This window comes from Crocodylus siamensis, chromosome 1 (assembly GCF_052110815.1).
Source record: "Crocodylus siamensis isolate JL-2025a chromosome 1, ASM5211081v1, whole genome shotgun sequence".
In the NCBI taxonomy this organism is placed as follows: Eukaryota; Metazoa; Chordata; order Crocodylia; family Crocodylidae; genus Crocodylus; species Crocodylus siamensis.
In genome coordinates this window covers 6,594,543-6,621,800 of record NC_143395.1, presented here as the reverse complement: position 1 = coordinate 6,621,800, position 27,258 = coordinate 6,594,543, and the positions used below count along the sequence as shown (strand labels likewise).

At 46.5% G+C, this 27,258-nt stretch overlaps 1 protein-coding gene across 2 annotated transcripts; it reads right to left on the bottom strand.

The window, feature by feature from the left end:
- Positions 1-2,360: 2,360 nt before the first annotated feature.
- LOC149872527 (cytochrome P450 2K6-like) lies at positions 2,361-27,258 on the bottom strand. 2 transcript variants are annotated; one of them, XM_090030789.1, is made up of 9 exons: positions 27,006-27,258; positions 24,092-24,254; positions 22,744-22,893; positions 16,694-16,854; positions 14,236-14,409; positions 9,758-9,899; positions 7,272-7,456; positions 6,638-6,779; positions 2,361-4,349 (listed from the first exon to the last, which is right to left on the bottom strand). In XM_090030789.1, the coding sequence occupies exons 1-9, from the start codon at positions 27,189-27,191 to the stop codon at positions 4,162-4,164; spliced, it is 1,491 nt and encodes a 496-aa protein (XP_089886915.1). In that variant the 5' UTR covers positions 27,192-27,258; the 3' UTR covers positions 2,361-4,161. The 2 variants fall into 2 exon arrangements, with proteins under 2 accessions (XP_089886915.1, XP_089886924.1); XM_090030798.1 differs by lacking the exon at positions 24,092-24,254.

Below are 27,258 nucleotides of genomic sequence, written 5' to 3'. Positions count from 1 at the left end.
GATCGTAGAAGGCAGTCAGGTTGGTCTGACAGGACCTGCCCCTAATGAACCCATGCTGGTTGCCCCTGAGCATCATCCCCCCTGCTGGTCCCTTGCAGATGTGCTCCTGGAGGATCTTCTCAAAGAGCTTCCCCAGGATTGAAGTATGACTAATGGGCCTATAGTTGCTCAGGTCCTCCCTGCTCCACCTTTTGAAAATGAGGACCTCATTGGCCTTCTTCTAGACTTCTGGCACCTGGCCAGAGCACCACGAGTGCTTGTAAAGCCGTGCCAGGGGCCCTGCAATAACCCCATGATTTCAATTGTCTCTTTCCTCCATAGCAAAGATGGATTTATTCCAACTGACCAATAGAAACTTTTTTTGCATTGCTGCAGTAATAATTTTGTATTAAGCTCCCTGTGTCTTGACCACATCTTCACTAGCAAGAAAACAGACAGGATATCCTCCAAAATGTTGTAATGTCTCAACCCCACAGGGCAGATGTCTGATAACACAAAAATATTTTCAGTCATTAAAGCTTGAAGCAGGTCTATAATGAGGTAAAAGAGAAACACAATCTCACTATTGCCTGTTGTTAGCTTTACATGTATTAGCATTAGAGCATTGGGCTCAGGGGATAGTAATCAATGGCTCAATGCATACTTGGAAATGGGTATCCAGTGGAGTGCCCCAGGGGTTGGTCTTGGGGTTGGTTTGTTTAGTGTGTTCATCAGCAACCTGGAAGATGGGATGTATTGCACCCTCAGCAAGTTCGTTGATGACACCAAGCTTGAGGGAGTAGTAGACACTCTGCAGGGATGGGCTAGGATTCAAACAGACTTAGACAAATTGGAGGATTGGACAAAAAGAAATCTCATGCGTTTCAATAAGGACAAGAGTAAAGTCCTGCACTTAGGATGGAACAATCCAATGCACTGGTGCTGGGCACTGATCAGCTGGGGAGTGGCTGGGGAGTGACTGGATAAGCAGCAGCTCTGCAGAAAAAGACCTGGGGGTTACAGTGGACAGTAAGCTGAATGTGAGCCAACAATGTGGCTGTGTTGCAAAGAAGGCTGATAGCATACCGGGCTTCATTTGTGGAAATATTACTAGCAGATCAAGGGGCATGATTCTTCCCCTCTATTCAGCACTAGTGAGGCCACATCTGGAGTACTGTGTCCAGTTTTGGGTCTACACTACACTACAGAAAGTATGTGGACAAATTGGAGACAGTCCAGTGGAGGATACAATGGTTCAGGGCCTGGGACATATGATTTCTGAGGAAATACTGAGGGAACTGGGTTTATTTAGTTTGGAAAAGAGGAGACTGAGCAGGAATTTAATAGCAGCCTTCAACTACCAGAAGCGTGGTTCCAAAGACGATGGAGCTGGACTGTTTTCAGTGGTGGCAGATGACAGAATAAAGAGCAATGGGCTTAAGTTGGAGCAAGACTAATTTGGGTTAGATATTAGGAAAAACTTTCTCACCAGAAGAGTAGTAAAGTACTGGACCAAGTTACCTAGAGAGGTGGTGGAATCTCCATCCTTGAAGGTTTTTAAGACTCGGCTAGACAAAGCCCTGGCTGGGATGGTCTAGTTGGGGAGGGTCCTGCTTTAAGCAGGGGATAGGACTAGATGACTTCCTGGTGTCTCTTCCAACCCTGATTTTCTATGGTTTTAGATTCTATAGATCTATGTGGATCATAAGAGCTTTTTTCATTACCTTGGAGTCCAAAAACCACCCTTTTTTCCTTGGGTCCCTCCTGAATCCTGAAACCTGGGTAATACTTTTACTTATCACATTTTATACTTATCACATTTAACTGAAAGAGGAAAAATAATAATAGTACTTCCATACTTTCATATTTTGGCATCCATTTGTTCTTAAGGCAGACAGGTTATGATTTTTTTTCTTTTGTTTTCCTGCAAATCCATTTGAAGGGACAATTGCCAAGGTCTGTAGGTGAACAGGAAGTTATTCAAATGACTGATCTTTTCCCATTGGGTTTTAATGAATTTGAAGCAACAGTGGCATTGTAAGAAGTTAGGCTTCCCTATAAAATAGGAGTAGAATTTAAGAGTCCTGGGTTTAGAGTCTGATTCAGTGTTCACTGGAATAATCTTATGTCATTTAGGAATGATGCACATGCAACCAGGAACCTGAAGTTTCTGGCACATGTACACACTTAGGATTCCATTTCAATTTAACAGCCTAAACCAGTGAGTTAGGTACTGAAACAAATAGGGTGATCTGGGTGTGTTAGTTTTTCTGCCTCATTTTCCCATCTGTAAAAATTATATTACTACTAGGTAAAAACTTTTTTAAAAAACTGAGAAGCACTTAGATATTATGTCCATATGTATCCAAGGCAGTCTGAGGTCTTGTTATATCAGAGGTCGTCTTTTTATTTTAATTTCACAGAATCACTTGTAGAAGAGCACATAGCTGCCATATAGCCCCCTTCTCCATTCATTATGAGCAGTACTTTAAAACACATCACATTCTTTGTACTAATGAGGTGTATTGATTAATGTGCTGGATACACTATTTTTGAGATCTTATGTACTAAAAAGACACTGTTTCTTCAAATCAGAGATGAATGAACATTGTTTTGAAAAGGTTGGTAAGGAACAAGGAGTTCAAATTTTAGGTTTCTACTGATGATTTTCACTACTGAAGCTGGAAATATTGTAATTGAAATATGCTACATGCATATCCTTTTGCAAGAGCCTTTGTATATGGAGTTCCCAAGACTGTAGTGCTAGAAGTGGAGCCATGAAAAAAGGTATGGGCAAGTTTTGAAAATATGAGCCCTGCTCTGCCTTAGCTTCTTTCTTTGCCTTCTCTCTTTACCTTACGCATACAAGGAAAAAGTGTATTTTGAGCTTGTGTTGCATCAGTCAGGGCTGGCTGACAAGGGGATGTGGGAGACAAGCCCAGCTGGGGATGCAGCCCAGTTTAAGGGGGGGACTGCCCTGCCAGGCAAACCTCAGCTGGGGTCCGGCACCAGGGAGGGGGGTTAAACACCTCTTCCCCTGTTTAAACTGACTGCTGGCTGCACCTGTGGCCTACAAATTGGAGAGGCACCTGGAAGCAAGAAGAGCAAGTGATGAGCAACTCTGCAGAGTCTTGCTGTTGTGATTCTGGACTGCAAATCCCAGAGACCTCGGGGACAGCAGGAAAAGGAAGTGAACACACAGCCAGAAAGCCATGCTCTAGCATTCCCTGGCTTCTGGCCTGAGCCACTGCAGGCATGTGACTGTATTTCCTGAATGAAAGGTAAATGTCTGTTCACTTCTGTTTCAGTTTAGTCTGTGCAGTTTCGGCTAACCTGCAAAGACTGAATCAATTCAGCCTCAGGCTTTTTGACTGTCTGTTCCTTGCCCCAGAGCCAGGGTAGAGAGAGAGAAAGGCTGGATGGGAAGTTTCTGAGGGTATGGACACACATGCATTTGCAGCCTTTTTAGAAGAGGAATGTCTCAAAGGGCAGCAGCTCTTCTTTCCAAACTGCTACCTGTAAACAATCAGAGAACAAATTGAACATAGTGAGCCATTCCACCTATAACTCTGGATGAAGCAGAGTTTAGAAAGACAGAGAACAGCCAGACACTGCCTGGGGATTTATCTTGTGTAGTGAAGCTTATTAATAAAGGTTGACTAATAAAGGTTGGGTAATTTGTTTAAGAAGAAACAAATCAGGTTTGCTGATCACGACATTGGGCACACTCTGTCCCTTCAAAGAGACGCTCTGTCCCTTCAAAGAGATAGTGTTTCTCTCCAAAAGCTAAGCCAGAGAGTAGCCATCTGAGGGGACACACATAAGCAGGGGAGTCAAAGGGCTGGGTCTCAAAGTCCAAGGATACAGGCATATGCCCTTTCTAGAAGCTATGCCTGATCTGGAATTAGGAGGTACTCCAAAATTTGCAGAGCTGGAGCTCCCAAGGAAGTACTCGCGTGAGGAACTTGTGCCACCATGGAAGCTGCATACTGAGGCATCAGGAAAGGAAAGTAACAAAGCATTGGTTAAACCATATACAAAGGCCTGTGAAACTCACTTCACCAGGCAGTTGCCTAGATGGCTGAACATATGTATGGATAAAGTGCATCAATTAAACCAGCAATGATATATGGGGAGGCCTGAAGACAGGCACATTTAAGGCATGGAGGAAAGCCTTGAGCTTTAGGTCCGTGGCACTGCACAGATCTCATGGGGCATTGGAGCTCTTCTAAGTCCGGGTGCAGGGGTGAGGTCCAAGTCAGAGGTGGAAAGGCCTGGGGCAGGCTGGAATGTGAACCTCTGCAGGAGGCTCGTGAAGAAGAGGAAGAGCTCCATTTTGGCAAGAGTCTCGCCAGCACATGTCCTCCGGCCTGCAAGGAAATGCACAACAAACATGATCAATCTGATGGTAGATGCTTCACATGCTGGACCTAATGTTTTACACTTATCTTGATCCCAAGTTCTGTCTATCAGGGATCTTGGCAAGAACTCTTCTGTCATGGCTGGACCATTGCCTCCTAGAAATGCAAATCTCTGTCCTACATCCTGTTAGGTGGTGGACTTGCTAGCCTGGTCCAGGTGCCTGGACATTCATGGAGTCAGCAGGCATCCAGAACTCTCTGGACACATTCCCACTGACCTTGATAGCTACTTTGTGGATGGCTTGGTTGATCTCTGGAACAGCACATTGACATTGCCCATAGATACAATGACACCCAGGCATCTGCTCCCACCACTGTAGTGACACAGAAACCCCAAAGCCAGCTTAAATGGGAGAGCATGTGGTTAAAGCATGGGAACTTTTGACCTATGATGAAGTTGACAGATTGTGTGAAGATCCTTTTCTGCTCCACTGATATTGCATCTGCAACATGTCATATGGCAGAACTGTTCTGGGTTGTAAATATCTTGATTAATCCAGCCTATGTTCACCTGGAAACTGAGTTATATTTAGTCCACTGTGATGAGCTTGTCACCTACTTCACAGATACATTTGCCCATATCCAGTACGGTTTGAGGACCTCTATCTTTCCTGTAGTGTCAGACTTTGGGGTTGAGGAAACCCAGTCTTGACTTATTTGTGCGGATTGTTTTCAATTGTTACTACCCACTGATGCAGGGGATCTGCTTGGGGAAGGAGGGCTGGGGAAGGGGGGAGCTAGGACAGTGACTCGTGAACTAGACCTGTGCCCATCTTGGCTTGTAAAAACATCAGCCAGGAGAGACTGGAGTCAATGCTGGCAAGGGTTGTTAGGACTTTTCTTTGGAAGAGCATGGTGCCAAAAGCTCTGAAGTCTACAATTGTCTGACCTCTGCTCAAGAAACTATCACTTGACACCGACTGTTCATCCAATTATTGCCGTGTCTCCAACTTCCCCTTTTCAGGAAAGGTCATTGAACAAGTAGTTGCCCGACAGCTTCAGGTGCATCTGGATGCCAATGGCTTCCTGGATCCTTGTCAGTCCTGCTTTCATCCTGGCTACAGCACCGAGATTGCACTTGTGGCCTTGGTTGATGATACTCACCTGGAGACTGACAGGACAAATTGTACCCTGCTGATCTTATTAGATCTTTTAGCAGCCTTTGAAACAGTTGACCATGAGGTGTTAATAAAGTGTTTACATGACCTGTTGGATAGTCACAGGACAGCCCTAAACTGGTTCCACTCTTTCTTAGCAGGGAGGTCTCAGCTGGTGGTCTTGGGTGAGTGCTTTTCATCCCCACAGTGTTTCTGTAGGGTCTGCCAGGGTCTGTTTTTCACCCTCATTTTCAATGCATATATGAGGCCCCAGGTGAGATTGTCAGAGATATGGAGTGAGGTGTCATCAGTATGTGAATGACACCCAGATCCACCTCTCCTTCTCTTCTGACTTTGGCCCTTTAGTCTCAATCCTTTCCCAGTGCCTGGATACAGTTGGGGGTCAGATGCACAAATTTAAACAGAATCATGGTAAGACAGAGATGTTACTGGTGGGGAGACCACCTGACTTGTGTGGAGGGATTGGGACACCTATCATCACTGATGGGGTTCAACTTCCCTTTGTCACTCAGGTTCACTGCCTTGGGGTACTCCTAGATCCTCTGCTGCTGCTGGATCTTTAGGAGCATATAACTCCAATATGCCAGAGTCTGCCGTGGCTCCCAGTAGCTTTATGGCCACAATTTAAGGTGCTGGTTTTGACCTAAAAGGCCCTAAATATTTTGAGGAACTAGGGGACTTACTTCTCCCTTGTGCCCCATTGCGATCCCTACATTCAACTGAGGTCAACGTCTGTACCATCAGTATGCCAAGTCCACTTGGCAAAAAATAAGGCAAGTCATTGCCTGAAGTTACTTTCCAGTCCTGGAATGCCTCCCCTCTTGAGGCCTCCATATAGCCTGAATCTGGACATCTTTCAGAAGTGCTGTAAGACATCCTATTTGGGCAGGCATTTACCAAACAAAACTAGGATGATATACTGCTTGTGGGCCTCTGTTTAAATAGCCCTGAGCCTCTGTTGGGAAGGACAGCATATAAATTACAAGAAAGAAAGAAAGAAAGAGATTAATTAATTAATTAAAATGGAAAGAATCAGGAGCTAAAGTTATAATCTGCTGAATGTTAAATCTCTGTCCATCACAGTGTTATATAATAATAATAAAAAAAAATAGATGGCACCTGCTGAGAAAGGCAAGAAGGCCTCCTTCTTCACAAACTTTCCTTCAGAGTCCAGAAAGTGCTCAGGATAGAAAGCATCCGGCTTCTCCCACTGAGATTTGTCTTTCAGCACAGAGCCCAGGAAGGGAATGATATAAGTTCCCTGAAAATCACAACTGAGGAATTATCCTATGGAGGAATATGGCCCTGTGACCATAACCATAGTAAAAGGCATTTAAAGGTATGGTGATAAATATTGCAAATAAGAGTATTGAAAATTCTGGCATGGGATTTTCAATCCAGGCTGATTTAACAGCAACCAACAGAACCAGGCATTTAAAAGGGTAGCAGAGATGTACTCTTGGGCAAGCCCTGGAGGAGAGGTGGGGAAGTGGGTCGGGGGCAGGGGAGCAAGAATCTTAGCTATGTTGGGAGCTCCCAACATAGTCCCTGGCTATGCTGCTGCCAATACCATCTACTCCACACACCCCGGTTCTTGCTCTTAAAGCACTAGTAGCAGCAGCAGGGTGTCCATGCACCCACCTCTTGCTGCAACAACAATGCCGTGGGGTTCCTCTTCTGGCCCAGGCATCGGCTCTGTTGGGGTGCCCCTCTCACCTACCCTTAGTTCCACTATTTGCTACAAGCAGCTCACCTTTGGAATAAAGTAGCCTTTGAGAGTGACATCTACGGTAGTCATATGAGGTGCGTTCAGTGGCAGGATATTAGCAGTCCTCTGGATCTCATGGACAACTGCATCTGTATAGGGCATTTTAGTTCGATGTTTGATTCCTGGTGGGTTTGATCCTAGAACTGTCATGATCTCGTCCTGGACTTTTTCTGTTAAAAAAAAAAAAAAAAAAGAAGGATATCATGAGAGCAGCATTCAGTGATTCCTGAAAAGTTCGGCATGTTTCTGCTATGAAATCCATTGAATCACATAGGATCCTAGGAAAGTGGGGCTGGAAAGGATCTGCTAAAGGCAGGATCATCCATGACTAAACCATTCCAGCCAAGTGTCTGTTGAGCTGGCTCTTGAAAATTTCCAGGGATGGAGATTCCACAAAATCTCTAGGTAGCAAGTATTAAAATGATGAAATGGCATGTTAAAATGATACTGACGTTTCTGACTACAGAAATAATGGGATGCTGACACAACTAGACCTTTTCACATTTGCTCAATGCTATTAGAGCTGAATGAAGAGCTTTGAAAGCACAGACAACCCATTCCCATTCTCTTCGTGAAATTGCCAAATAAGAATATGCAGCAATTGAACAGGACCTGGATAAAGAGACTTTTCAGAAGTTCAGATTTGTATGCTAAAATTACTTTATATTTTCCCCACATATTCCATTTTTCTTGGGTATAAACCCCCACAGTCCATGCCTATATGGTCTTAAATGTGGCACTTGGTCTGACCCTAAGCGAAGGGGCAAGACTTTCTAACAAGGAACTTCTGGGGGCGGGTTTCTACTAGGGCACTGGCACACCCCAGTCAAGATTCCCAGCCTTAGCTACAGCCAACACCCAATGCTTCCAAGAAAGATGAAAAAAAAATCTCCTGACACCTGTAGCAAAGGGTGGGGGGTGGGGAGGGGAATTCATTTCCTGCCCTTTGTGGCAATCACCAAACCCCATAAATATGGGAATAATCAACAGCACTGTACCTGGACTCCTGGCAGCCCTGTATCAGGCCCTCTTTCTCCAGAAATAATGATAATAATAATCATCATTTTCACCATTTTTAGCCCCCCTTTCTGTCCAAGCCCCAGTTGGTCACCTGGTTTGCCCATGCCTGTGTCCAGCCCCGATAACCAAACACCCTCCTCTCTCTTCTTCAACCTGGGGACAGCAAACAACTCCACATGCCTGTGTCTAACCTTTCCTTAAAACTGCATGTGCAACCTTATCCAGAACTACCAGGCACAGTTCCTGCAAACATAAAGGACAACTTAACTTGTCCCAGGTTAAACATGCAAGGAGGACACTGTCAATGTCCCGCCACTTTTTCAAGGCTGACAGACAGTAACTAGTTAACCCTCCCATGGGGAACCAGAAGGAGAACTTTTATAGTGAAATAAAGGCAAGGGACTCTGACAAGGGCAGCCAGACTCAAGGTTTGAGTTCAGCAGTCCTATGTTCAGACTACTGCATCATAAGACCCTGTGCTTATGAAGACAAAAGAGGCCCTGACTACTGTGACCTGTGCCTTGGAGGGCATTTTATTTCAAACATTTGTCTCTCTTTGTGCAGGAGGTTCCTGTGTTGACCTTGTCTTTCAGTTTTGCCAGTGGAGAACTTTTCCCATTCGAGGTTGAGTAGTGATGCCCTGAAGCATCCTTCAAGCAGCAAGCTCTCAAGTGGCACTGAAGGGATTTGTCTTCTGAGCATCAGAAACAGTCTTTGAGAAGTGGAAACAATTTTTTTAGTGGTGATAAGACCTAAAAAGAAACGAGACGTGGGAGGCACCTGGTACCAGGGAGGGTATTGAATCAGGGATAGAGCACTCTAGGGCAGTGGTTTTCAACCTGTGGTCTGTGGACTAAGGAGGGTCTGCAGATTATGCCTAAGTGGTCCATGAAAGATGACGATGATCCATCAAAGTATGTAAATACCCACACTTACATTTGAAATGGGTCTACACCTCCATTCAAAATTTCCAAAGGAGTCCGAGTCTCCATTTGGAAATTCGTAGGGGTCCACCAATGGAAAAAGACTGAAAACCACTCTAGAGATACCTGGTTCAGTGATCTCCCTGTACATCATCCACTTCTGCCACTGTCAGAGGCAGGACACTGGGATAGATGGACCATTGATCTGACGCAGTATATTACTTCTTATGTTCTTATGATGAATAGACAAAACCATAAAACAGCGGCAGCAACAACAGATAATTTTGCTGTTGATCATCTGTGGACCATCGCCTTGGGGAGATCAGGGGAATGGCATTCAATAAAGGACAGCTGCACTGATTAAGTGTGGTCAGAATCAGACGTTCCTTACTGTGTTCTGTCTCGAGAGCGGACGTCACAGGGAGAGCAGGCTGTGACTTCTCTGTTTTGCTGTGTCTCAGCTTTGGAGTTCCCCAGGTGAATTTGTGGTGTGCTCTCTAGGAGGGTGGCTTTCACAAAAGGACTTACGCTGAATTTCAGGGTACTTCATCATTAGCAGAATGCCCCAGCGCAGCGTGGTATAAGTGGTCTCCATGCCAGCAGCAAACAAATTGCTTACAAGGCTTTTTAGATTATCATTGTGGAAATAAACATTGGTGTCATTTTTCTCCTGCAGTTAGAATTGGGGGCAGGGAGGGATGGAGAGAAAGAGAAAAAAAAAACCCTAAAAATTCAAAGCCCTCTAGTTAGAAGTTGCAATTTAGCAAGCCAAGCAATATTTAATTACTAAAGTTGATATTATGCAAGTGTAGGAGAGAACGAAGAATGCTTTGATTAGGTAGCACATTTATTTTCTCTTCCCAAACTCAGTCTGCAAAATCTGAACATGCTGACTCCCGTCTGGTTACACAGATATGCACATGATTAGCTCTAAGCACATAATTAAGTTCATGGAGGGCAGGAGACATTGAAAAAATAACTCACTGTTCCTGCGTATGTTATTGTCTTGTTGTATCTGGGTTGAAGTGTTCAACCTCTTGCAGGACTGAATTTATAAAGAATATTTTCCATGTGTAACCATGATGGCCCTGAGTTCTACAGCTGTAAGAGGCTAGGGTGATATCCATGAAAGGTTTTTGGTACAGTGACATTCAGGATAATGGCTTCTAAGGGCATTTCCAGATAAGCATGGTCATGTGGTACACTGGTGATGCATAGGGGGTGCACATGGGTACACCTGCACCCCCTGAGATTGGCGGCGCACCCCCTGAGAGAAGTGCCACCGATGTTTCCGGTCGCCCCTCGCCATCCCCCTCCCTTGCCACTGACACTGCTGGCGGTGTCTGTAGGTGATCACCAATCACTACTGGCCACCGCCGACACTGCCAGCAGCATCCGGTTGGTGTTTGCCACTTCCCCCCACCACCGACTCCACCACGGCCACCCTTTGGGAGTTCCCCGCCTACCCCCAGTTTCCATGCCTCCCCCAGCCTCTGGGGCATGTGTCATTCATGATGTGGTATGTGGTGCTGCAAACATGTTTGCAGCACCGTGTACTGTACAGCCCAGAGTTCTCTGCACTGCAAGGGCATGCTGCCTGAGCGTGTGTTGCTCTGGAGTTTTTATGGCGGGTTTTTCTGACCCCTGGATATTAGAACACATCAGTGCTGGAGTGCTCTAATTATAGTGCTCCAACATGCTGCAACAGCACATGTATTCAGCACCCTGCAATTCAAAATGGCAGCAGGGAGCTTTAACTAAAACTCATTGAACGAGCTTCAGTTAAAGCACCCCCATTCAAAATGGCCATTTTGAAACACAGATGCTGAATACATGCAACACTGCAGCGTTTCAATTAGAGTGGCTGTCTGGGAGCTACTCTAATTAAAATGCCCTCCCCCATCCCAGATTACACGTCTGGACACCTGCTGTGTACTCTAGAGTTGGCTGTTTTTATTTTCTCCTGATTGAGCTATATACAGTATATTAATGTTCACTGGACCAGAGAAGAGAACCCAGACCTACCTCCACCTAGACAAGCATCTCAAGGACAGAGTATTGCTTTTCTTCCTGTCCTGTGAATATCTAAGTATACGAAGAAGTGCATCTTCAAATGCAGATAGTAAGTGAGTGATACCCAAGTGGTTAGAACATATTCCTAAGAAATGGAAGATGTTGGTCCAAGTCCCCTCAGGCAGAATAAACATGTGAAACTGGGTCTCGTGCACTGCTTGTAAATGCTCTAACCAATGCCATGGCAGGAAAGTTTGGCAAAAGGGGCAAAGCCCGCAGAGGCAGCCCGCCCTTGCCCTGTGCGTGGATCCGGGGGGTGGCACACACCTCCCCTTGCTTGCCTAGGAGTGCACACAGTGGTGGGAGATGCCCTCCCCTTGTCTCTGTGTCCCCTCAAATGAGCCAGTCATGGCTCTGTCCCATGCCCCACCCCAGCTGGGCAGCACCTGTTGGTGCCCCTTTGCTTTGGCACCTGGGGTGGTTGCCCTGCTTGCCCCCCCACCTCCACGCCTTGCTATGGTACTGGCTCTAGCCATTCATCTATTTGTGAAAAGGCACAAGCACTATTCCCACTAGCTATGTTTTATTGTCAGGCTTTATTTTGCAGGAGTGCTATAAGCCTACCTGCCCAGTAGGGCTTATATATAAGCTAGGTGCTTACTTTCACGTGTCAAGACTTGGGTGGTTTCCTAACATACCTTGAAGCAGCTGTTTAGATGACAAGGGAAGGTTACTTGACATTTCTCATTGGGTGGTTGATTCCAGCCCTTCAACCTGCCTGTGATGGCAGTTCCATTGTACACTTGTTTAGTTTTCAGGCAACCCCTTCAGCCTTGCCAAATAACCACAAACCTAAATCAACATCCTTCTCCAAATCCATCACTAAAACTCTTTTATGCTGTGATGTCTATAATCCATCACTGCATTAAGCAGAGTATGTGCTGAAACCTCTGCCCACTATGGTGACACATCATCACATTATTTCATTTGCTTCGTTGGTTCTCTTATCTTCTAATTAGCCTTTCAGTGCAGCAGAAACAAAATCGTTGTTTTGTCCTAGTTCATGACTGGAGTCCACAAGCAATACAAAAATAATATAAAAATATGGTGGCAAATCTAATTGATCATAATAAAAAAGAATTAGAAGTTTTTCCAGATAAATGCATTTTGATGGATATTTATCAAAGAAGTTTAAGTGATAACCAAATTTAAGGAAATTGAAACTAGCCTGTGGATTATCCATTAACCACAAAAGTGATGTTGGTCGTACTCAGGGAAGAATTGCATTTGTGGGTTCCTGCATCCCTGAAATCAGGTGGGTGAGTGGTTAATATACGTAGGTATTACTGCAGGATTGGGCTGAAATCTGTCAGCTACAATAGTCATAATGTTGTGGGATGGGTGTCACGCCATCTCTTCATTCAAGTCAGTTGCATAAAACAGTTACAGTCTTTTTTTGGATCCGTATAACCATCAGTCGCTTTCTTCCCCCCCTCTTCCCCCCACCCTCCACCATATACACACTGTCTCTCTGATCTCTTTTAACAAATGCACCTGGAAGACACATGTGGGCACTAGGGTGCACTGATAGAGATTCTTGGGGCTGATACTGATAGCTGATTTTTAAGGAGGCATACGGGCCGATACCAATCCAATTTCTGATATGCCGCCTGGCAGTTTGAAGAGCAGCGTCCAGCTGGTAAGTTTGTTGTGGTGGAAGGGCAAGGGGAAGGGGAAGGGGAAGGGGAAAGAAAGGGGCATGCCGGGGGAAGATCAAGGCCCCTGGAATGAGAGACATGTGCCCCCAGATCTGTGCGGGGTGGGGCGAGGCGGCTGCAGGCTGCAGGCTGTGGCCATGGCCATGCTGGGCTCTTCCCAGTGGAGGCTGAGCAGGGGTGTGCTCGGGGTGGGTGGCAGTCACACTGGGAGGAGAGTTGGGAGGGCTATGGTGAATTTTAGGTTGGCTTCAGCCCCCCCCAGCACCCCTCCCAGTGCTGCCACCACCCACCCAGCACAGCCCTGGCCCCAGCCCACAGCAGCAGCCACCGTGCCCCGCGCAGATCCAGGGGGAACATGCCCCTCCCCCCCATGGCCTCCCAGGGTGCACATAGAGGTGGGAGCTGCCTCCCCCTCCTGGTATCCCCCTGGAGGAGCCGCAGCTCTGTCCCACATCCTGCGCCACCCCAGCTGGGCAGCGCTTGCCCCAGCCCCTTCCCCTGCCCCTGCTCCAGTTCCACTCCCTCCCTCACTGCAGACACCTTGATCAGCTCCCCCCCACACCCCTTCTCTTCCTCCTCCTCCTCTTCCACCATAACAGACTTACCAGCTGGATGCAGCTCTCCAAGCTGTCGGGCTGCACTCCTGGCCCCATGCAATCTGTGTGTGCACAGGGCATTTATTTGCCTCATTATCAGCTGCATCAGGCAAAAAAAGCTGATTTTTGATATTGTTAATTTTCTTTATATTGGTGCCGATCAGATGTCAGACCGATGTATCGGTGCACCTCTAGTGGGCATATGTGTGTAGTATTACTCACAGTCTACTACTTTATAAGGGCTTCTGTGTCTATGAAACAGGGAACACAGAGACTGGCTTTCACAGACACTGGAAACTTGTCCCAAAGATGGACATAAAGAGAGAGCACTTTAGGCTAACTGTTGACTGAGAGGAGCTTAGAGCTACAAGGGAAGAAAATGTCTCCTTCTGTGTGACTACCACTGTGCTCACACATACAGGGATCTGCACACTGCTTGTGAATAAACATACCTGACTCCATCCTCAGTTTACCTTCCTCAGTGAACCAACCTGAAGTACCCTGAATTTTGGCTAGCTACTTTCTTCAAAATGAGCTAGCAGCAGCAAGCTGTTTGTGGACTTTGATTAGTCTGTTAGGTACGTGCTTTGCCTTTGGCTAGACTTTCATGCACATGGCTTTTGACTCCAAGATATGAAAAAGAAATGTGAGTGTGAAGAAAATGCAGATTATCAATTACCTCCTGCTGTCTTACAAGGAAGGCATCAATAAAACTTCGCTGATCATTTTTATCCAGTGTCTTGAAGCGTTCTATGAAAACAACCTTTATAAAAGCATGCAGCTCATCTCTGTTTCGAAGAACAGTCTTGTGACCCTCCAGGAGAAATCCAAGGGCTGGGAACAAATTATAGATCTAAAAAACAAGAGACATCATACATAGCAGAAATAAATACTGAGAATATTTTGTGTGTGGTAACATTTATGAATCAAAGGTCTGAACACACTTTACTAAAGCAAGTGAATTTTTCCTGCCTAATTTGACTAATTAACTGGGCCTGTGTACATGTTCATTAATGCGCTGTAATTAAGGTGCATTAATTTTAGTACAGTAAATGCTCTGTTATCCATTATTCTGCAGGAATGAGGGATGCTGGGTAACAAAATATACCGGTTAATGGAGCAGCCCAAACAGGCATCCTTGCCTGTTTGGGCCACCACTTCTGCTGCAACTGGGTCGCCGCCACCCCTCCCATGGCATTGCCAACTCTCCCGTGGCATTGCTGACCTTCCTGCAGGCCCTGTGGGCCCCACAGGGCAGGGAGTTGGGCCCCATACAGCCTGCTATGCCCCAGGCCATGGGGGTTTGGCAGCACAGGTTGTTTTCCCCTGGGCTGTGGGGGCTTGGAGAAACCAGAAGTGCCACAGAAGTGCACACTTCCAGTTTCATTTTACCTTACAAGCCAGCATGCCGGTTAATAGAACATGCCGGCTTGGAAGGTGCTGGATAGCGGAGCTTTTACTTGTACCTGGAATTCCAAGTACTGACTTAATGTGCTGTAATCAGTGCTACTGTTCATTAGCACTGGTACATGCTCTTTTGTGATGCTAGTGTGTAGTAGACTAATTCTACTGCCCATTAGCAAAGTTTTTCCTGCCACACTAGTGGGCCACAGAATTAGTCTACTTCACTTGTAGATTCTCATGTAGACATGTCCACTGAGGTGCAGGAAACTTGTATGTTTTGCTGAATAGTGTGAACAGTTCACAGACCCTTGTGTACTCAGTGGACTTTCCCAGGTTTCACAAAGGCAAAGGAGACAAGCTGATTCTTCTATGTTGCGAGCTAGTCAGATTTGCAAGTCAAATTCTCAAGAGTCAAGTTTAAAATAAAATACTTTATCTCATTTCATTTTTTCAACTTGCTGTACTGGGAATAGTTCACAGAAATTCTCCTTTAAGAGCAGTGTGACCGAGTTGGGGCAGATATGCTATAGCACTGTAAATGCCAGTGGAGAGGCCGTTGAATGATCTAAGATTACTGAAACATAACCTAGACATTGTAGGAAACCATGTCACTTCTAGAAAGGCAGTGGAATCTCTCTCTTCCATGCCATAATGTTTTAACCCAGCAAGTGATGTGGGAAGAATAGGTAGGAAAGGGGTGCAGTGGCTTCTTCGATAAGAGTAGCCAGGTATAACAGCATGTCAAACTGTTGACTTCAAGAATAGTGCCTCCCTTCATAAATCGTGTTCTGCCCATGTAGAAGACAGACATAGACATATCCAGGATAGAGAGATTGTGGGGTGGTGGGTGTGGACACTCACCATTTGGCATTGGACAAAGGGATGAGGAGGGCAAGAGGATGACAAGCAATGGCACCATTCATCTCTTTGCATCTGGAATTGTACCAGAGCAGCTGTTCTGGCCAGAGCCCTGCTGGTAAGCTCACTGCACACGCATCACACAACTGAAAAGGGTTGCAACAAGACTCCCTGTGTGCTCTATGGATCTACCTGTGAAGTCAGGAGATGATGAGGATACTGAAATGTAAAGAGCCCTATAAGAAGAGGAAAGGGGTTATTTGTCACTAAGATTTTGAGATTAGGTGCATACTTGAGATTAGGTGCCTAAGAAAACAGGCTACCACAGATAGGATCCATGGATAGGATCATGGACGAGTCTAAAGGAATAAGGGCTCTCACATGCAGGAAATGGTGAGTCTGAGGGAGGACGCAGGTCTACATGCCATGTAGGGTTCCCCAGTCCCTCCCCAGAAAGGTATGCTTTCTTTAAGGAACTGTTCTAGATAAATAATACCATGGAGTACAGAAGAGATTTGGAGGCCAATACCTATTTGGACACCACCCTGTTTATGACTATGTGGTGGTATGCTGAAGCCACAGAGCAGCACCAGAGCTAGTTATGAATGAGCCAGCTCACAACCTACAGTAGACATAGGAGCAGGGAGCACCTAGGCTTAAGTGCCTTATTTCACCACAGGAACTGCAGCCCTCAGTTTGCTATAGCAAGTAGTTCTCGAGTGTATACATATACAATGGTATATACCTAGATAAAATTTCATATTATCCTCCCAAGTCAGACTCTATCTGATTAGTAGGAAAGATGTAATATGCTGCCAAAGCCACACAACAACATGCATGCATTTGAATAGTGACATTAGAATAATCAAAACTACCTGAACTGAGGGCAACCCAAGAAGCCTGGCATTTTCATGGATCAAATGGAGGAGTCTAATGAATCGGGGATCTTCATAGTCAAATCGCTCTCCGAGTAATATTGATATGATGATATTCGCAACTGCTGCATTCATTATTATAGTAGGCTCAAAGGGCTTGCCTAAAAAAAGTTGAAATCAAGGAAGAGATTGGCCAAATAGCATGATTAATAGTAAGTTGTTATTATTCTTTAATCTGTAACCATAGCTAATAGGCTTTCTGCCATAGAACACATTCTTGGTCTGGTCCTTATTCTTAGACGTGGGAGCCACAGTCCATGTGTTTTAGGCCCCAGACCTGAGCTTGGACTAAGGATGTAAATATCACTAAAAACATTAACCGTTTAACCTCCACCAATTATATTAGTTAAATGGGTAATCGATAGCTCATACCTAGTTTAGTGACCTCTGGCAAGAATGACCCTGGCCCCAGTCCTAGCTCCAGCCCCTTCTGTCTTCACCATGAGCCTGGCGCTGCGAGGGCCCCAGACTGCTGGTGGGGAAATAGGGAGCAGGGGGGTGGCAGGTATGGTTGAGCCAGTAGGGAGCACTGCGCAGCTGCAGTGCCGTGGCTGCCCGTCACCCCATGGGCAGGGGCTGGGGCTGAAGATGGAGACAGGGCTGTGCCCAGACCCTGCCTCCATGGGGAGGGAGGGACAGGAGTGCCAGGCCTGCCACAGGGATCAGGCAAGGCCTTCCCACCACAGCAGCAAATTTCTGGCCTGGCCCCCATGCAGAAGCAGGGGCTAGACACGGTGATGTCTCCCTGTGCCTGCCACTGTGCTTGTGCTGCTATAGCCCAGAACTGGAAGGCTCCTCTGCACTTTTGGGTCAGGCCTCCCCAGCTTGCCCTGGGGCAAAAGGGGTGGGGTCCAGACCCAATAGGGTAGCTGCATCATTCCCTCTCTTGCCCGTAGTGTTAGGGCCACACAGGCAGGGCTGATTTCACAGCTGTGAGGGCATTTCTGATGGGTGGCAGCACAGCAGGTACCCCGTGGGGAGCAACAGGACTGCAACAGAAGCATCCCAGGCTGGGGCTGCTGAGCCGCCACCCCTCAGGAAGGCCCTGGGGCTGCGCTCACTGTACGGGAGGTCAGCAGTGACTCCTCAGACTGGGCACCGCCTGCTCCTGCTGCCACGGTGCATCCTTGGGCTGAGAGCTGTGTGCTCAGCCCTGCCTCAGGATTGAGCCAAGCCCCAAGCAACTCCAGTGCCACTTTTTGGAGGTGGAAGGATGCAATGCACCCAGTGGAGGCTGCTCTACTGGGAGTGGACACCCCGCCTTCACCTGGGTCAAGCTGGGGAGGGCCCAACCCGGCAATACGGAGGAGACTTTCAGGTCTGGGCCACAGCCCATTGCCCTGCTTGGGCTCCGCTGCTTCAGGGGGATGGGCAGGTCTACCACATAGCTGGGAGTCTCACTGCTGTGGTAAGAAGGCCCCAGCTGATCCCTGTGGGGAGCCTGGTACTCACTCTCTCCTGCCCTCCCTCCCTGTGGCAGTGGGATCCAGGCACAGAAGAGGTCTGCAGCCCTGGCTCTGCCTCTAGCCCCAGCCCCTGCCTGTGGGGGCAAGGGGAAGCTGCAGCTCTGCAGTTGGGCAGCACCCCCTCATGGCTCAGCCATGCTCACTGCCTCCACCTGGGGCCCATGCAGTGCCAGGAGCATGGTGAAGACAAGGGGCTGGGGTCATTCCTGCCAGAGGTCACTAGATGGTAAGTGGTAAATGGCATAAATATAATTGCCATTTAACCATTTAACTATTTAACCATTTACATCCTGAGCCTGAAAACCCCAACGTTCTCAAGCAGACCTCCCCCAGAGCTCCATCCTCGGATGGCCTCTGGTTTACCGTGTTACCAATCAGGGATACATGATAGTTGAAAACAGTATGACATTGTGTCCAGAGGGAATGCTAATCCCTCAGTCAACAAAAGATAGGTAGAGAGAGAGTTTGGTTTGGTACCACTGATACAAGTCGTAAGCATGTGCATTGAGAACCAGCTGAAGAAGCCTCCAGAACGAGTCATCTTTTGAACCTGTGAGCTACTTAGGAGGAGCGAACATGCTTAGTTGTGAACATGCTCAGTGAGAATGCTCAGTTGTGATCATGAGAAGAACTGGGAGATCCTGAGATAAAGATGCGCAACAACCTTGATTGACAGCAAAGAATGGAACAAATTATTTGACTGGCAGCAGGTGATTGGAGAACGGCAAGCGGTATGACGAGGAGCTGAAAGGGTATAAACGATAGTGAAAGAGAGCCCTCGGTGTGCTGGTTTGGTTTTGGCCAGTGGGTGGCTTACTGCACGTTCCTCAGGAGACAGGTAATCTCCTTTGAGACTGGACTGGGTCCTACCCTAGGAAGGAAATAGCTCCTAGTGGTACACATGCTGGGAGATCAGTGTGAGTGACTAGGGTTGACTAGGTCATAGCAGAGCTAGTTCAGTGTGAGAGTGATGATCTCCTGGTTGCACCTTCTCCTGGAGAGGAGAAGCATGTCTTGTTCTAACCTCGTCTGGTGAGGAGAGAAGTGTTTCCAGCTTGGTCTCAGTATTGAAGATAAGGGCTTCTGTTCCTCCGCTTGTAGAGAGTTGTTTCATCATGCTGTTTGGTGATACATAGCCCTTTGGACTTTATTACTGCTATTTCACTTGACTGCTGTGTGTTCTCTTGTTGCACTGTATTGCTATCCCTGCGTGTGTCCCTAACCACATTAGAGTTCTTTGTATTGCTTCTCAGCCTTTTATAGGCTAAGATCATGTGAAGTCCCTGTTCTTATCAGCTGTAATAGCTTTAATGTTTTCATCTGGAGTAACCACATGGTCTAATATACTAAGAAAACAAGCCCAGCACCAAAGCCAGTGCTGATCAAGGGGATGCCACAATGCGGGTCAGCTTGGACTAACTTGACCCTTTTGCCACACCCAATACAGAGACAAATTACTGGTGGGATATAAAATCACAACAGATTGGCATAAGTGAAGTTGGGCTGATTCCTGCTCGATTGATCAATGGATGTTAGTTATCTGTGGCTTAAAAAATCCATCAGCTAACAGATATACAACAACAATAATGACATACTATTTCCTGCCTTAGTTTCCACATTACTCTTGAACTCCCTTTGGGATGTGTACAGTGTCCTTTTATAGTTCTTGTTCCAGTTCTTAGACCTCACGTCTTTAGGTGTGTGAGCTCTCTTCATGTTCTGGGCTATGTGAGACAGCTGCTCAGAGCCCAGATGGACCTTTTATTACTTCCAGCTCCTCCAAGATGTGCTTTTGCTGGTCAGCCTCAGTTTTGGTTTTAGGTGCTCAAGGCCTATTATGAGGTGATCAGCAGCTTGGCTACCTTCCCATTGTGACCAGAACCTGAAAGCCTGATTTTATTCACATACATTTATCCTATTCATTCACTAGGGAGATGGTTGGTTCCCCTCTCATTAAACCATATATCATAGGGCAAGAGTGTAGGTGTAGCAAAACCCAGCCTTTAGGATATAGACATGATAGACAGAGATCAAAAAAATCAAGCTGAATCTGAAAGCATATACAGTTGCTCCAAATCATCACATCTACAAAATCATCACTAACTATGTAACATTTGTCTGCTTCAATTCACAGCAATAAGAAATTCCTGGTGCCACAGAAACAATAATACTGTATTATGCTGAAGAAAACTATAGAGGTATATCGTTATGTTCCCCATATGTAACAGGAAATGTCCTGTGGTAAATAAGGAACAAAGGTATTTGTTTTACTGGTGCTAATCCTACTTCCCACTTCAATCCTTGATGGCTCTGAACTGATCAATAAGTAGCAGTAGTGGAAAAACTGCACCTGAAGGGGAAACTTATGTCCATCAAAATCACAGCATGGCCCACAATTTTTATCCTTCCTCATGTTTACTATGGGTTCTAGGTCCCAAATACTAGGTATGGGGCAGGGGGAAGTTTGTGGACACATGCTATCATGATTCCAAGTTTGACTGCAGGAGGACGGGGGTGTGTTGTTCTCAAAAGACCAAGGAGTTCAAGAGTAAATTGGATGCTTATCTTGCTGGGATCCTATGACCCCAGCTGACTTCCTGCCCTTCGGGCGGGGGACTGGACTCGATGATCTCCCGAGGTCCCTTCCAGCCCTAATGTCTATGAAATCTATGAAATCTATAGAACGAGGGCAGGCAAAATACTGCCCACGGGCTGGATCTGGCCTTCCAGGCACTTTCATACAGCCCGTGGCACCCACCAATGAGTTGTACACCACCCAACTCTTCCACCCACGAGGGTGGGAGTGAGGCCCCCATATATACACATGCTGCCAACATACCCTATTGCACCTGCCTCCCACTGTTGTGGGCAGAAGGGCCCAGGCCCGGGCCACCCAGCACACACTTTTTGGGTGAGGCTGCTGCTAGGGACCTGCTCAGCTTTCCTGGCATCCTGCTTACTCCGGGCAGCAGGTAGGGAAGCAGCAGGGGTGGGGGCAGGGTTGCAGCTGAGCTTAAGTGCAGCGAGTGGGGCTAGGGCTGATGGCAGCACGGAGCCCAAGCCCAGGGGGGCAGTGGCTCCATGGAGCTCAGGTGGACAGCATGTGGATGTGAGGGAGGGTGGATGGGCATGAGGACCCCACCCTGCACTCCCCACATGGCACGCAGCCCCACAAGTGGTGGCAGTGGTGACAGCATCAGCAGGAGGGGGACCTCAGGGTGTTTGAGCCCGGTGCTGGTGCCCAGTGGCTCATGGATCCAGCCAGAGCTGCACATTGTGGCAAGAGGCGCAGCCCCTAGTGGGCCATCTCTATCGCTGGCACTCCCTGCTGCACACACACAGCCTCTGCACTTGCATGGCATGGGAGAGACATCCTGTGCTGGAGCTGGCTGCCTTTGTAGCAGGAGGCAGGGAAGGCAGCTAACTCCGGCACCTGGGGCTTCCTTCCTGTGCCACGTGAGTGCGGGGGCTGCCCATGTGCAGTGGAGAGAGACAGCCTGGTGGGACCTGCACCGCTCACTGCAATGTGCAGTGCTGGCTGGAGCCAAGTGCCTCCAGGCATCAGTGCCTGTGCCAGGCATGAGCACCCCTGCCTGCTGCTGATACACCATGGAGGGAGCATGTGCAGGGGGTATCCCACACCCCTCCATGCTGCCTCACAGTCCGCAAATGCCACACACCCACACTGCCCCCTAAACCCCCCAACATACCCTATACCCTCACACACACAGCCACACCCCCTCACTCACACTGCCACCCCCCCATGCCCCATCATACACACACACCCCCACACCCATGCTCCACCCCCACAATATACAAGACTATGAATTTATTTTTGAGTTATTATGCCATCACCTCTACTTACAGTATGCAAAAACAAATCATGGCATGAATATTTTTTGTAATAAAAGTAAAATATGTCATAGTAGGTGTTTAACTTTTGATGTATGATTCATTTTTTTCTGGTTCTAAGATGGCAATCCCCCCTCCCAAAAGCAATATGGGGGGGGCAAGGGGAGGGACTTACAGTGCTAAAGGTTAGGGGATGGGGTGGGGCATCTGGTCACAAGGTGGCAACCAGGGAATGGAGGATCTCTAATGGGGTGGGGCTACCCAGGCAGCACTCGAAAGCTCACCAAACCTTGTTAAGCGGCCCTCTGCCCAAAATAATTGCCCTCCCCTGTCATACAACAAAAAGCTTGTTTATTCAGAGAGGAGTACCTTGCCTACAGTTCTGCTGTTCCCTCCTGCAATTCCCAGGCAAATAATGTAACAACTTATACATAACGCTCTTAATGGTATTCACACAGGGGGTGCCCAAAGCAAAGAGGGGGCAACCACCTGCTATAATACCCTTGCCACTTCATAAAGCCCCTTTCATGTCTCCAAGCAATGGGAAAAAAATGATATCAGCAAAACTGAATAGTGAGATTTCCTGGGAGGAGAAAGTTTGATGAAAGAATGAAGCTGTCGTGCACCTTGGACCAAAACCTTAGCAGGTCTATGAAGTTAGCACACACTCACCTTTCTGAGACTCCAGGCTCTTTATCAGATATTCACACTCTTCAACAATCTGGTCTTCAATGGCTCTCTTGCCCATTCCAAAATCCCTTAAGGTTGTGAGAGTAAATCTGCGCATCACTTTCCAGTTTTCACCATGTGAAAAAGTAATACCTGAAGTGAAGGGAAGATTTCCAGTTAGAAAAAGAATTAAAATGAATACTTCTTAGAAGTATAGGAAATGCCACTCTTTCTTGAATAACGTTTAGCTGGAGTAGAGCTGGGTAGCAGCTATCCATTTAAAAGCATTGCTTAATAGTGGGTTTGCTGCAATTGTCAGCTGGGGCATGAACAACGCAGTTCCAGCTCACAAAGAAGTGAATGTGAGCCAACCATATCACTGTAGAGAACCTTAACAACTGGGTAACTAGGTTTGTTCCTTCTATCCAACTCATCTGGTACCTGCAAACCCTTCTCAATAAAATGTTCATCCAAATTTAGGCAAATCTAGGCAACATTTAGAATTTGGCATACTGGCATTTTCTAATGGAGAATGTTAAAAATGTTTTTTTTGAAAGTCTTTTTGATGAGCTGTAATTGAGAAGCACAAGATGTGGTAGAAAGAAATAGCCCTAGAAATGAAGAGAGTTTTTAGGATATTATTTGTGGAATTTGGGGGTGAAAGGTTTGCTGGTAAAAATGTGTAATTCTAATGACAATGTTTATTTAAATGCCCTAGGATTCACTAGTTAAGATTGTGTGTTAAGCATAGGAATCAACGTGGTTATTGAATTCTATATTAATTCCCTAATTATTTTTATAAAACTGTCAAACAAATTAAAGAACATACCTGTGTTTTTAAAAGGTGACAGGAAACCACTTTCATTTTGTAAACATTAACTATGAAAAATCACAATTTGAGTCCCTGATTCATGTACTTTTAAAAGCCAATAACAGCTGTGCTGTCTGACCCTGTCCTGGACCATTATCACTCCTCTACATAGTCATAAACAATGGGTCCATTCAACAATGTTGCCATCACTGTTCTCCACTGCTGTGTAGTTTCCTACTTGGTTGCAGATACAATGTGGGTGGCCAAATTGGTAGCTGTTGGTCTAAGGACATAGGCAGACAAGGTTCTTTGGGTAGATGTGATACCTTTTATTAGACCAACTAAATATTTATTTTGGGTAGATGTGATACCTTTTATTAGACCAACTAAATGGTCTAATAAAAAGTATCACATCCACCCAAAGACCCTTGTCTGATTTACAAGGACACTTAGCTCCTGACATATCTGCTTCTCCTACAGCAAAGCTTTTCTGCTAGCTTGAATAAGGTTTGCTTATAAGCAACGATAAAACTAAATCACCATATCCATTTGAAAAGTCTTCAAATACTGGGACTTTAGGCCTCTCTGCAAATGCATCTGCCTGGTTCACCAGAGCTTCCTTCACTGTCTTGTAGCCTGAGAGCACCACCATCTTTGTGAATCCCATCTGAATGCTGAAGATGGGGCCATACGTTTCTGAAAGCTTAAATGGGAAGAAAATCAAATTATTTGAAGTGGTGGCCCAAATTCTTCCACAGAAGTCAGCAGGGCTACACCAGAGATGGACTTGGTCCAAAATGCTAAAAAAAGTTGACAGTATAGAAAGAAAAATTTAGACAAATATAGAAAGGAATGACAATCCATTATTACTCTGCCTCCTTTTGAGTGGTTTGTAGGAATGGGATTCATGTTTGTGGACACAATATCTCACCTTTAAATATTTTTACCTTAACTGTTGCCATCTCAGTTACAGTAAGGAGATTTTTAGCTTCCTGTTCCCGTAAATTGGGCAGGTATAAGTCTAGGTATTATTAGTACTCTGAGTTCATTGTGGATGGAGTCATTTATTAAGGCAATCTGGGGTCACACAAGTGGAATCTGAATTAAGATGTTGCTGAAAATCACACCTTGATTTTACCTACCGGTGCATATTAGAATGACGAGGTTTCAATGTCAGAGTTCTGATACATTTATGGGCCATGTCTGGAGAAAGGGGCTTGTAAGTTCATAAAGCTCACAAAGGTGTCAGAAGTGCTATTAGTTCTGGCGTTGTGACATATTTGTGAGCACCCGGCATGGGATCCGGTGACAGTAGGGAATTCCCAGTAAGTGTCAATGATAATGAACACAAGGACTAATAATAGCAACAACAAAGAGAAAGTGTGTTGTGGGTCTTCTGGAAAAAGAAGAGTGAGAAGTTAAGACAGGAAAGAGGAGTTAGGAGCAGCTGTAGAAAAGCCAGTGTGTGGAGACAAGCAGAGAGAGGTGAACACTCAGAAGGTAGTGGATAATAGCTAGCACGGGGGTTAGGGCACCATGGTGAAAAGTGAGAGAGACTCCTTCTGGTTGACAGGGGCCTGGAGCCCAGGTTTTCTGGCTTGCCACATGAGTGCCCCAACCACTCATCACTCTGGGGAAGAAGTTGCTGGCTTGATCATGCTCTCAACGGGTGCCACTAGTGGAAACAACCTCATCCTTCTCTGCAACCTGCTGGCAGCCATGTAGCACTTTGGCCTGAACATCCGCCTTGTTTCACTGGACCAGGAAAAAGCCTTTGACTGGGTTCATCATGACTTCTTGTTCCAGACTCTAGAGGCCTTTGGCTGTTGGTCTGTCTTCACCTTTGCCATCCAGCTCCTATTTCAGGACATCTCAAGCCTCTCAAAAATGAATAGCATACTGTGCACCCTGTTCCTCGTGTGCAAAGGCATCTAGCAGGGCTGTCCTATGGTTTCACCATTGAGCCTCCACTCCTCCAAAAAAAAAAAAAAGAAAAATTGTCCCCAGGCTGAACAGATTCAGGTCCTGTAGCCTCTCCTCATAGGGCCTACCTTGCTGCCCCCTAACCATGCAAATGGCCCTCCGCTGGACCCTCTCCATGCTGTCCACATCCCTCCTGAAGTGTGGCGCCCAGAACTGGACCCAGTACTTCAGCTGCGGCCTGACCAGTGCCGCATAGAGGGGGAGGATCACCTCCCTGGACCTGCTCGAGATGCATCTATGGATGCACGATAAGGTGCGGTCGGCCTTCCTGACCACATCCCCACACTGCCGGCCCATGTTCGTCTTGGAATCAATAATGATTCCAAGATACTTTTTTGCCTCTGCACTGACTGTAGGTATGGTGCTGGTTCTTTCTCCATACTTGTCAGTATTGAAACCCACCGTATTTTCATTCACCCACCCCTGTATCCTGTCCAGATCTAGTTGTAGCCTGTCCCTCCCTTCTAGTGTGCCCACCACTCCCCACATGTTAGTGTCATCTGCAAATTTGAATAAGATGCTTTTCACGCCCCCATCCAAGTCAGTGATGAAGATATTTAACAGCACGTCCCTCCAGGTCAAACATGACCTGCCTACCACCATCCTCTGGGTGCATCCCTCCAGCCAATTTGCATTGACGCCACAGTTGCCTAAATTTTTAATGAGAATGGGGTGAGAGACAGTGTCGAAGACCTTCCTGAAGTCCAGAAAGACTATGTCCACTGTGACACCTGTGTCCAAGGATTTTTTGATCTGGTCATAGAAGGAAACCAGGTTGGTCTGACAGGACCTGCCTCTAATGAACCTGTGTTGGTTGCCCCTCAGCATAATCTCCCTTGCTGGCCCCTCGCAGATGTGCTCCTGGATAATTTTCTCAAAGAACTTCCCCAGGACCGAGGTAAGACTAATGGGCCTATAGTTTCCCAGGTCCTCCTTCCTCCCCTTTTTGAAAATGGGAAACGCATTGGCCCTTTTCAAGTCCTCTGGTACCTGGCCAGAGCACCACGAGTGCTTGTAAAGCTGTGCCAGGGATCCCGCCATGACCTCTGCCAATTCCCTCAGCACCCTGGAGTAGAGATCATCTGCACCTGCTGATTTGAACATGTCCATCCCCCCCATAAGTTCCCTAACTAGGTCCTCTCTAACCCTAGGCCTGGTGGTGCCTCTTCTGAGTCCATTTGGGATCCTGATGGGGGGATGTCCCAGTCCCTGCTCAGAAAAATGGAGGCAAAGAATTTGTTAAAGAGGTCAGCTTTATCATCTGGTGCAACCACAAGATAGTTCAGCATGCAGGGGTCCCACATTACCCGGTGCTTTCTTTTTACTCTGTGTGTACTTTAAAAAGGTCTTCCTGTTATCTTTGATCCTGGTCACTAATTCTAGTTCTGTTTCTGCCTTAGCCTTCTACCTTAGCCTTTTCTCTTTAGGGGTAGTGTGGTTTAGTGCTCAGGGCAAGAAAATAAAGATTTACCTTCAGGAGAGTGCGATAGGGTCTTTTCAAGTCTATAATGTGCAGATTTCCAATGATAGGTAAGGGTCTGGGTCCTGGGGGAAAATCCTCTCTGATGCTGCTGTTCCAGAAACTCCCAATTTTCATAACAGACAGAACAGTCAGGATAAAGCCCAGAAATATGAAAATGGGATCGGCCCAATCCATTTCTCTTAAGCAAGCAGCTGCCTGAAGAGGTAAAACTGCAAGGGCTGAGAGAGAGTATTTGTTGGCA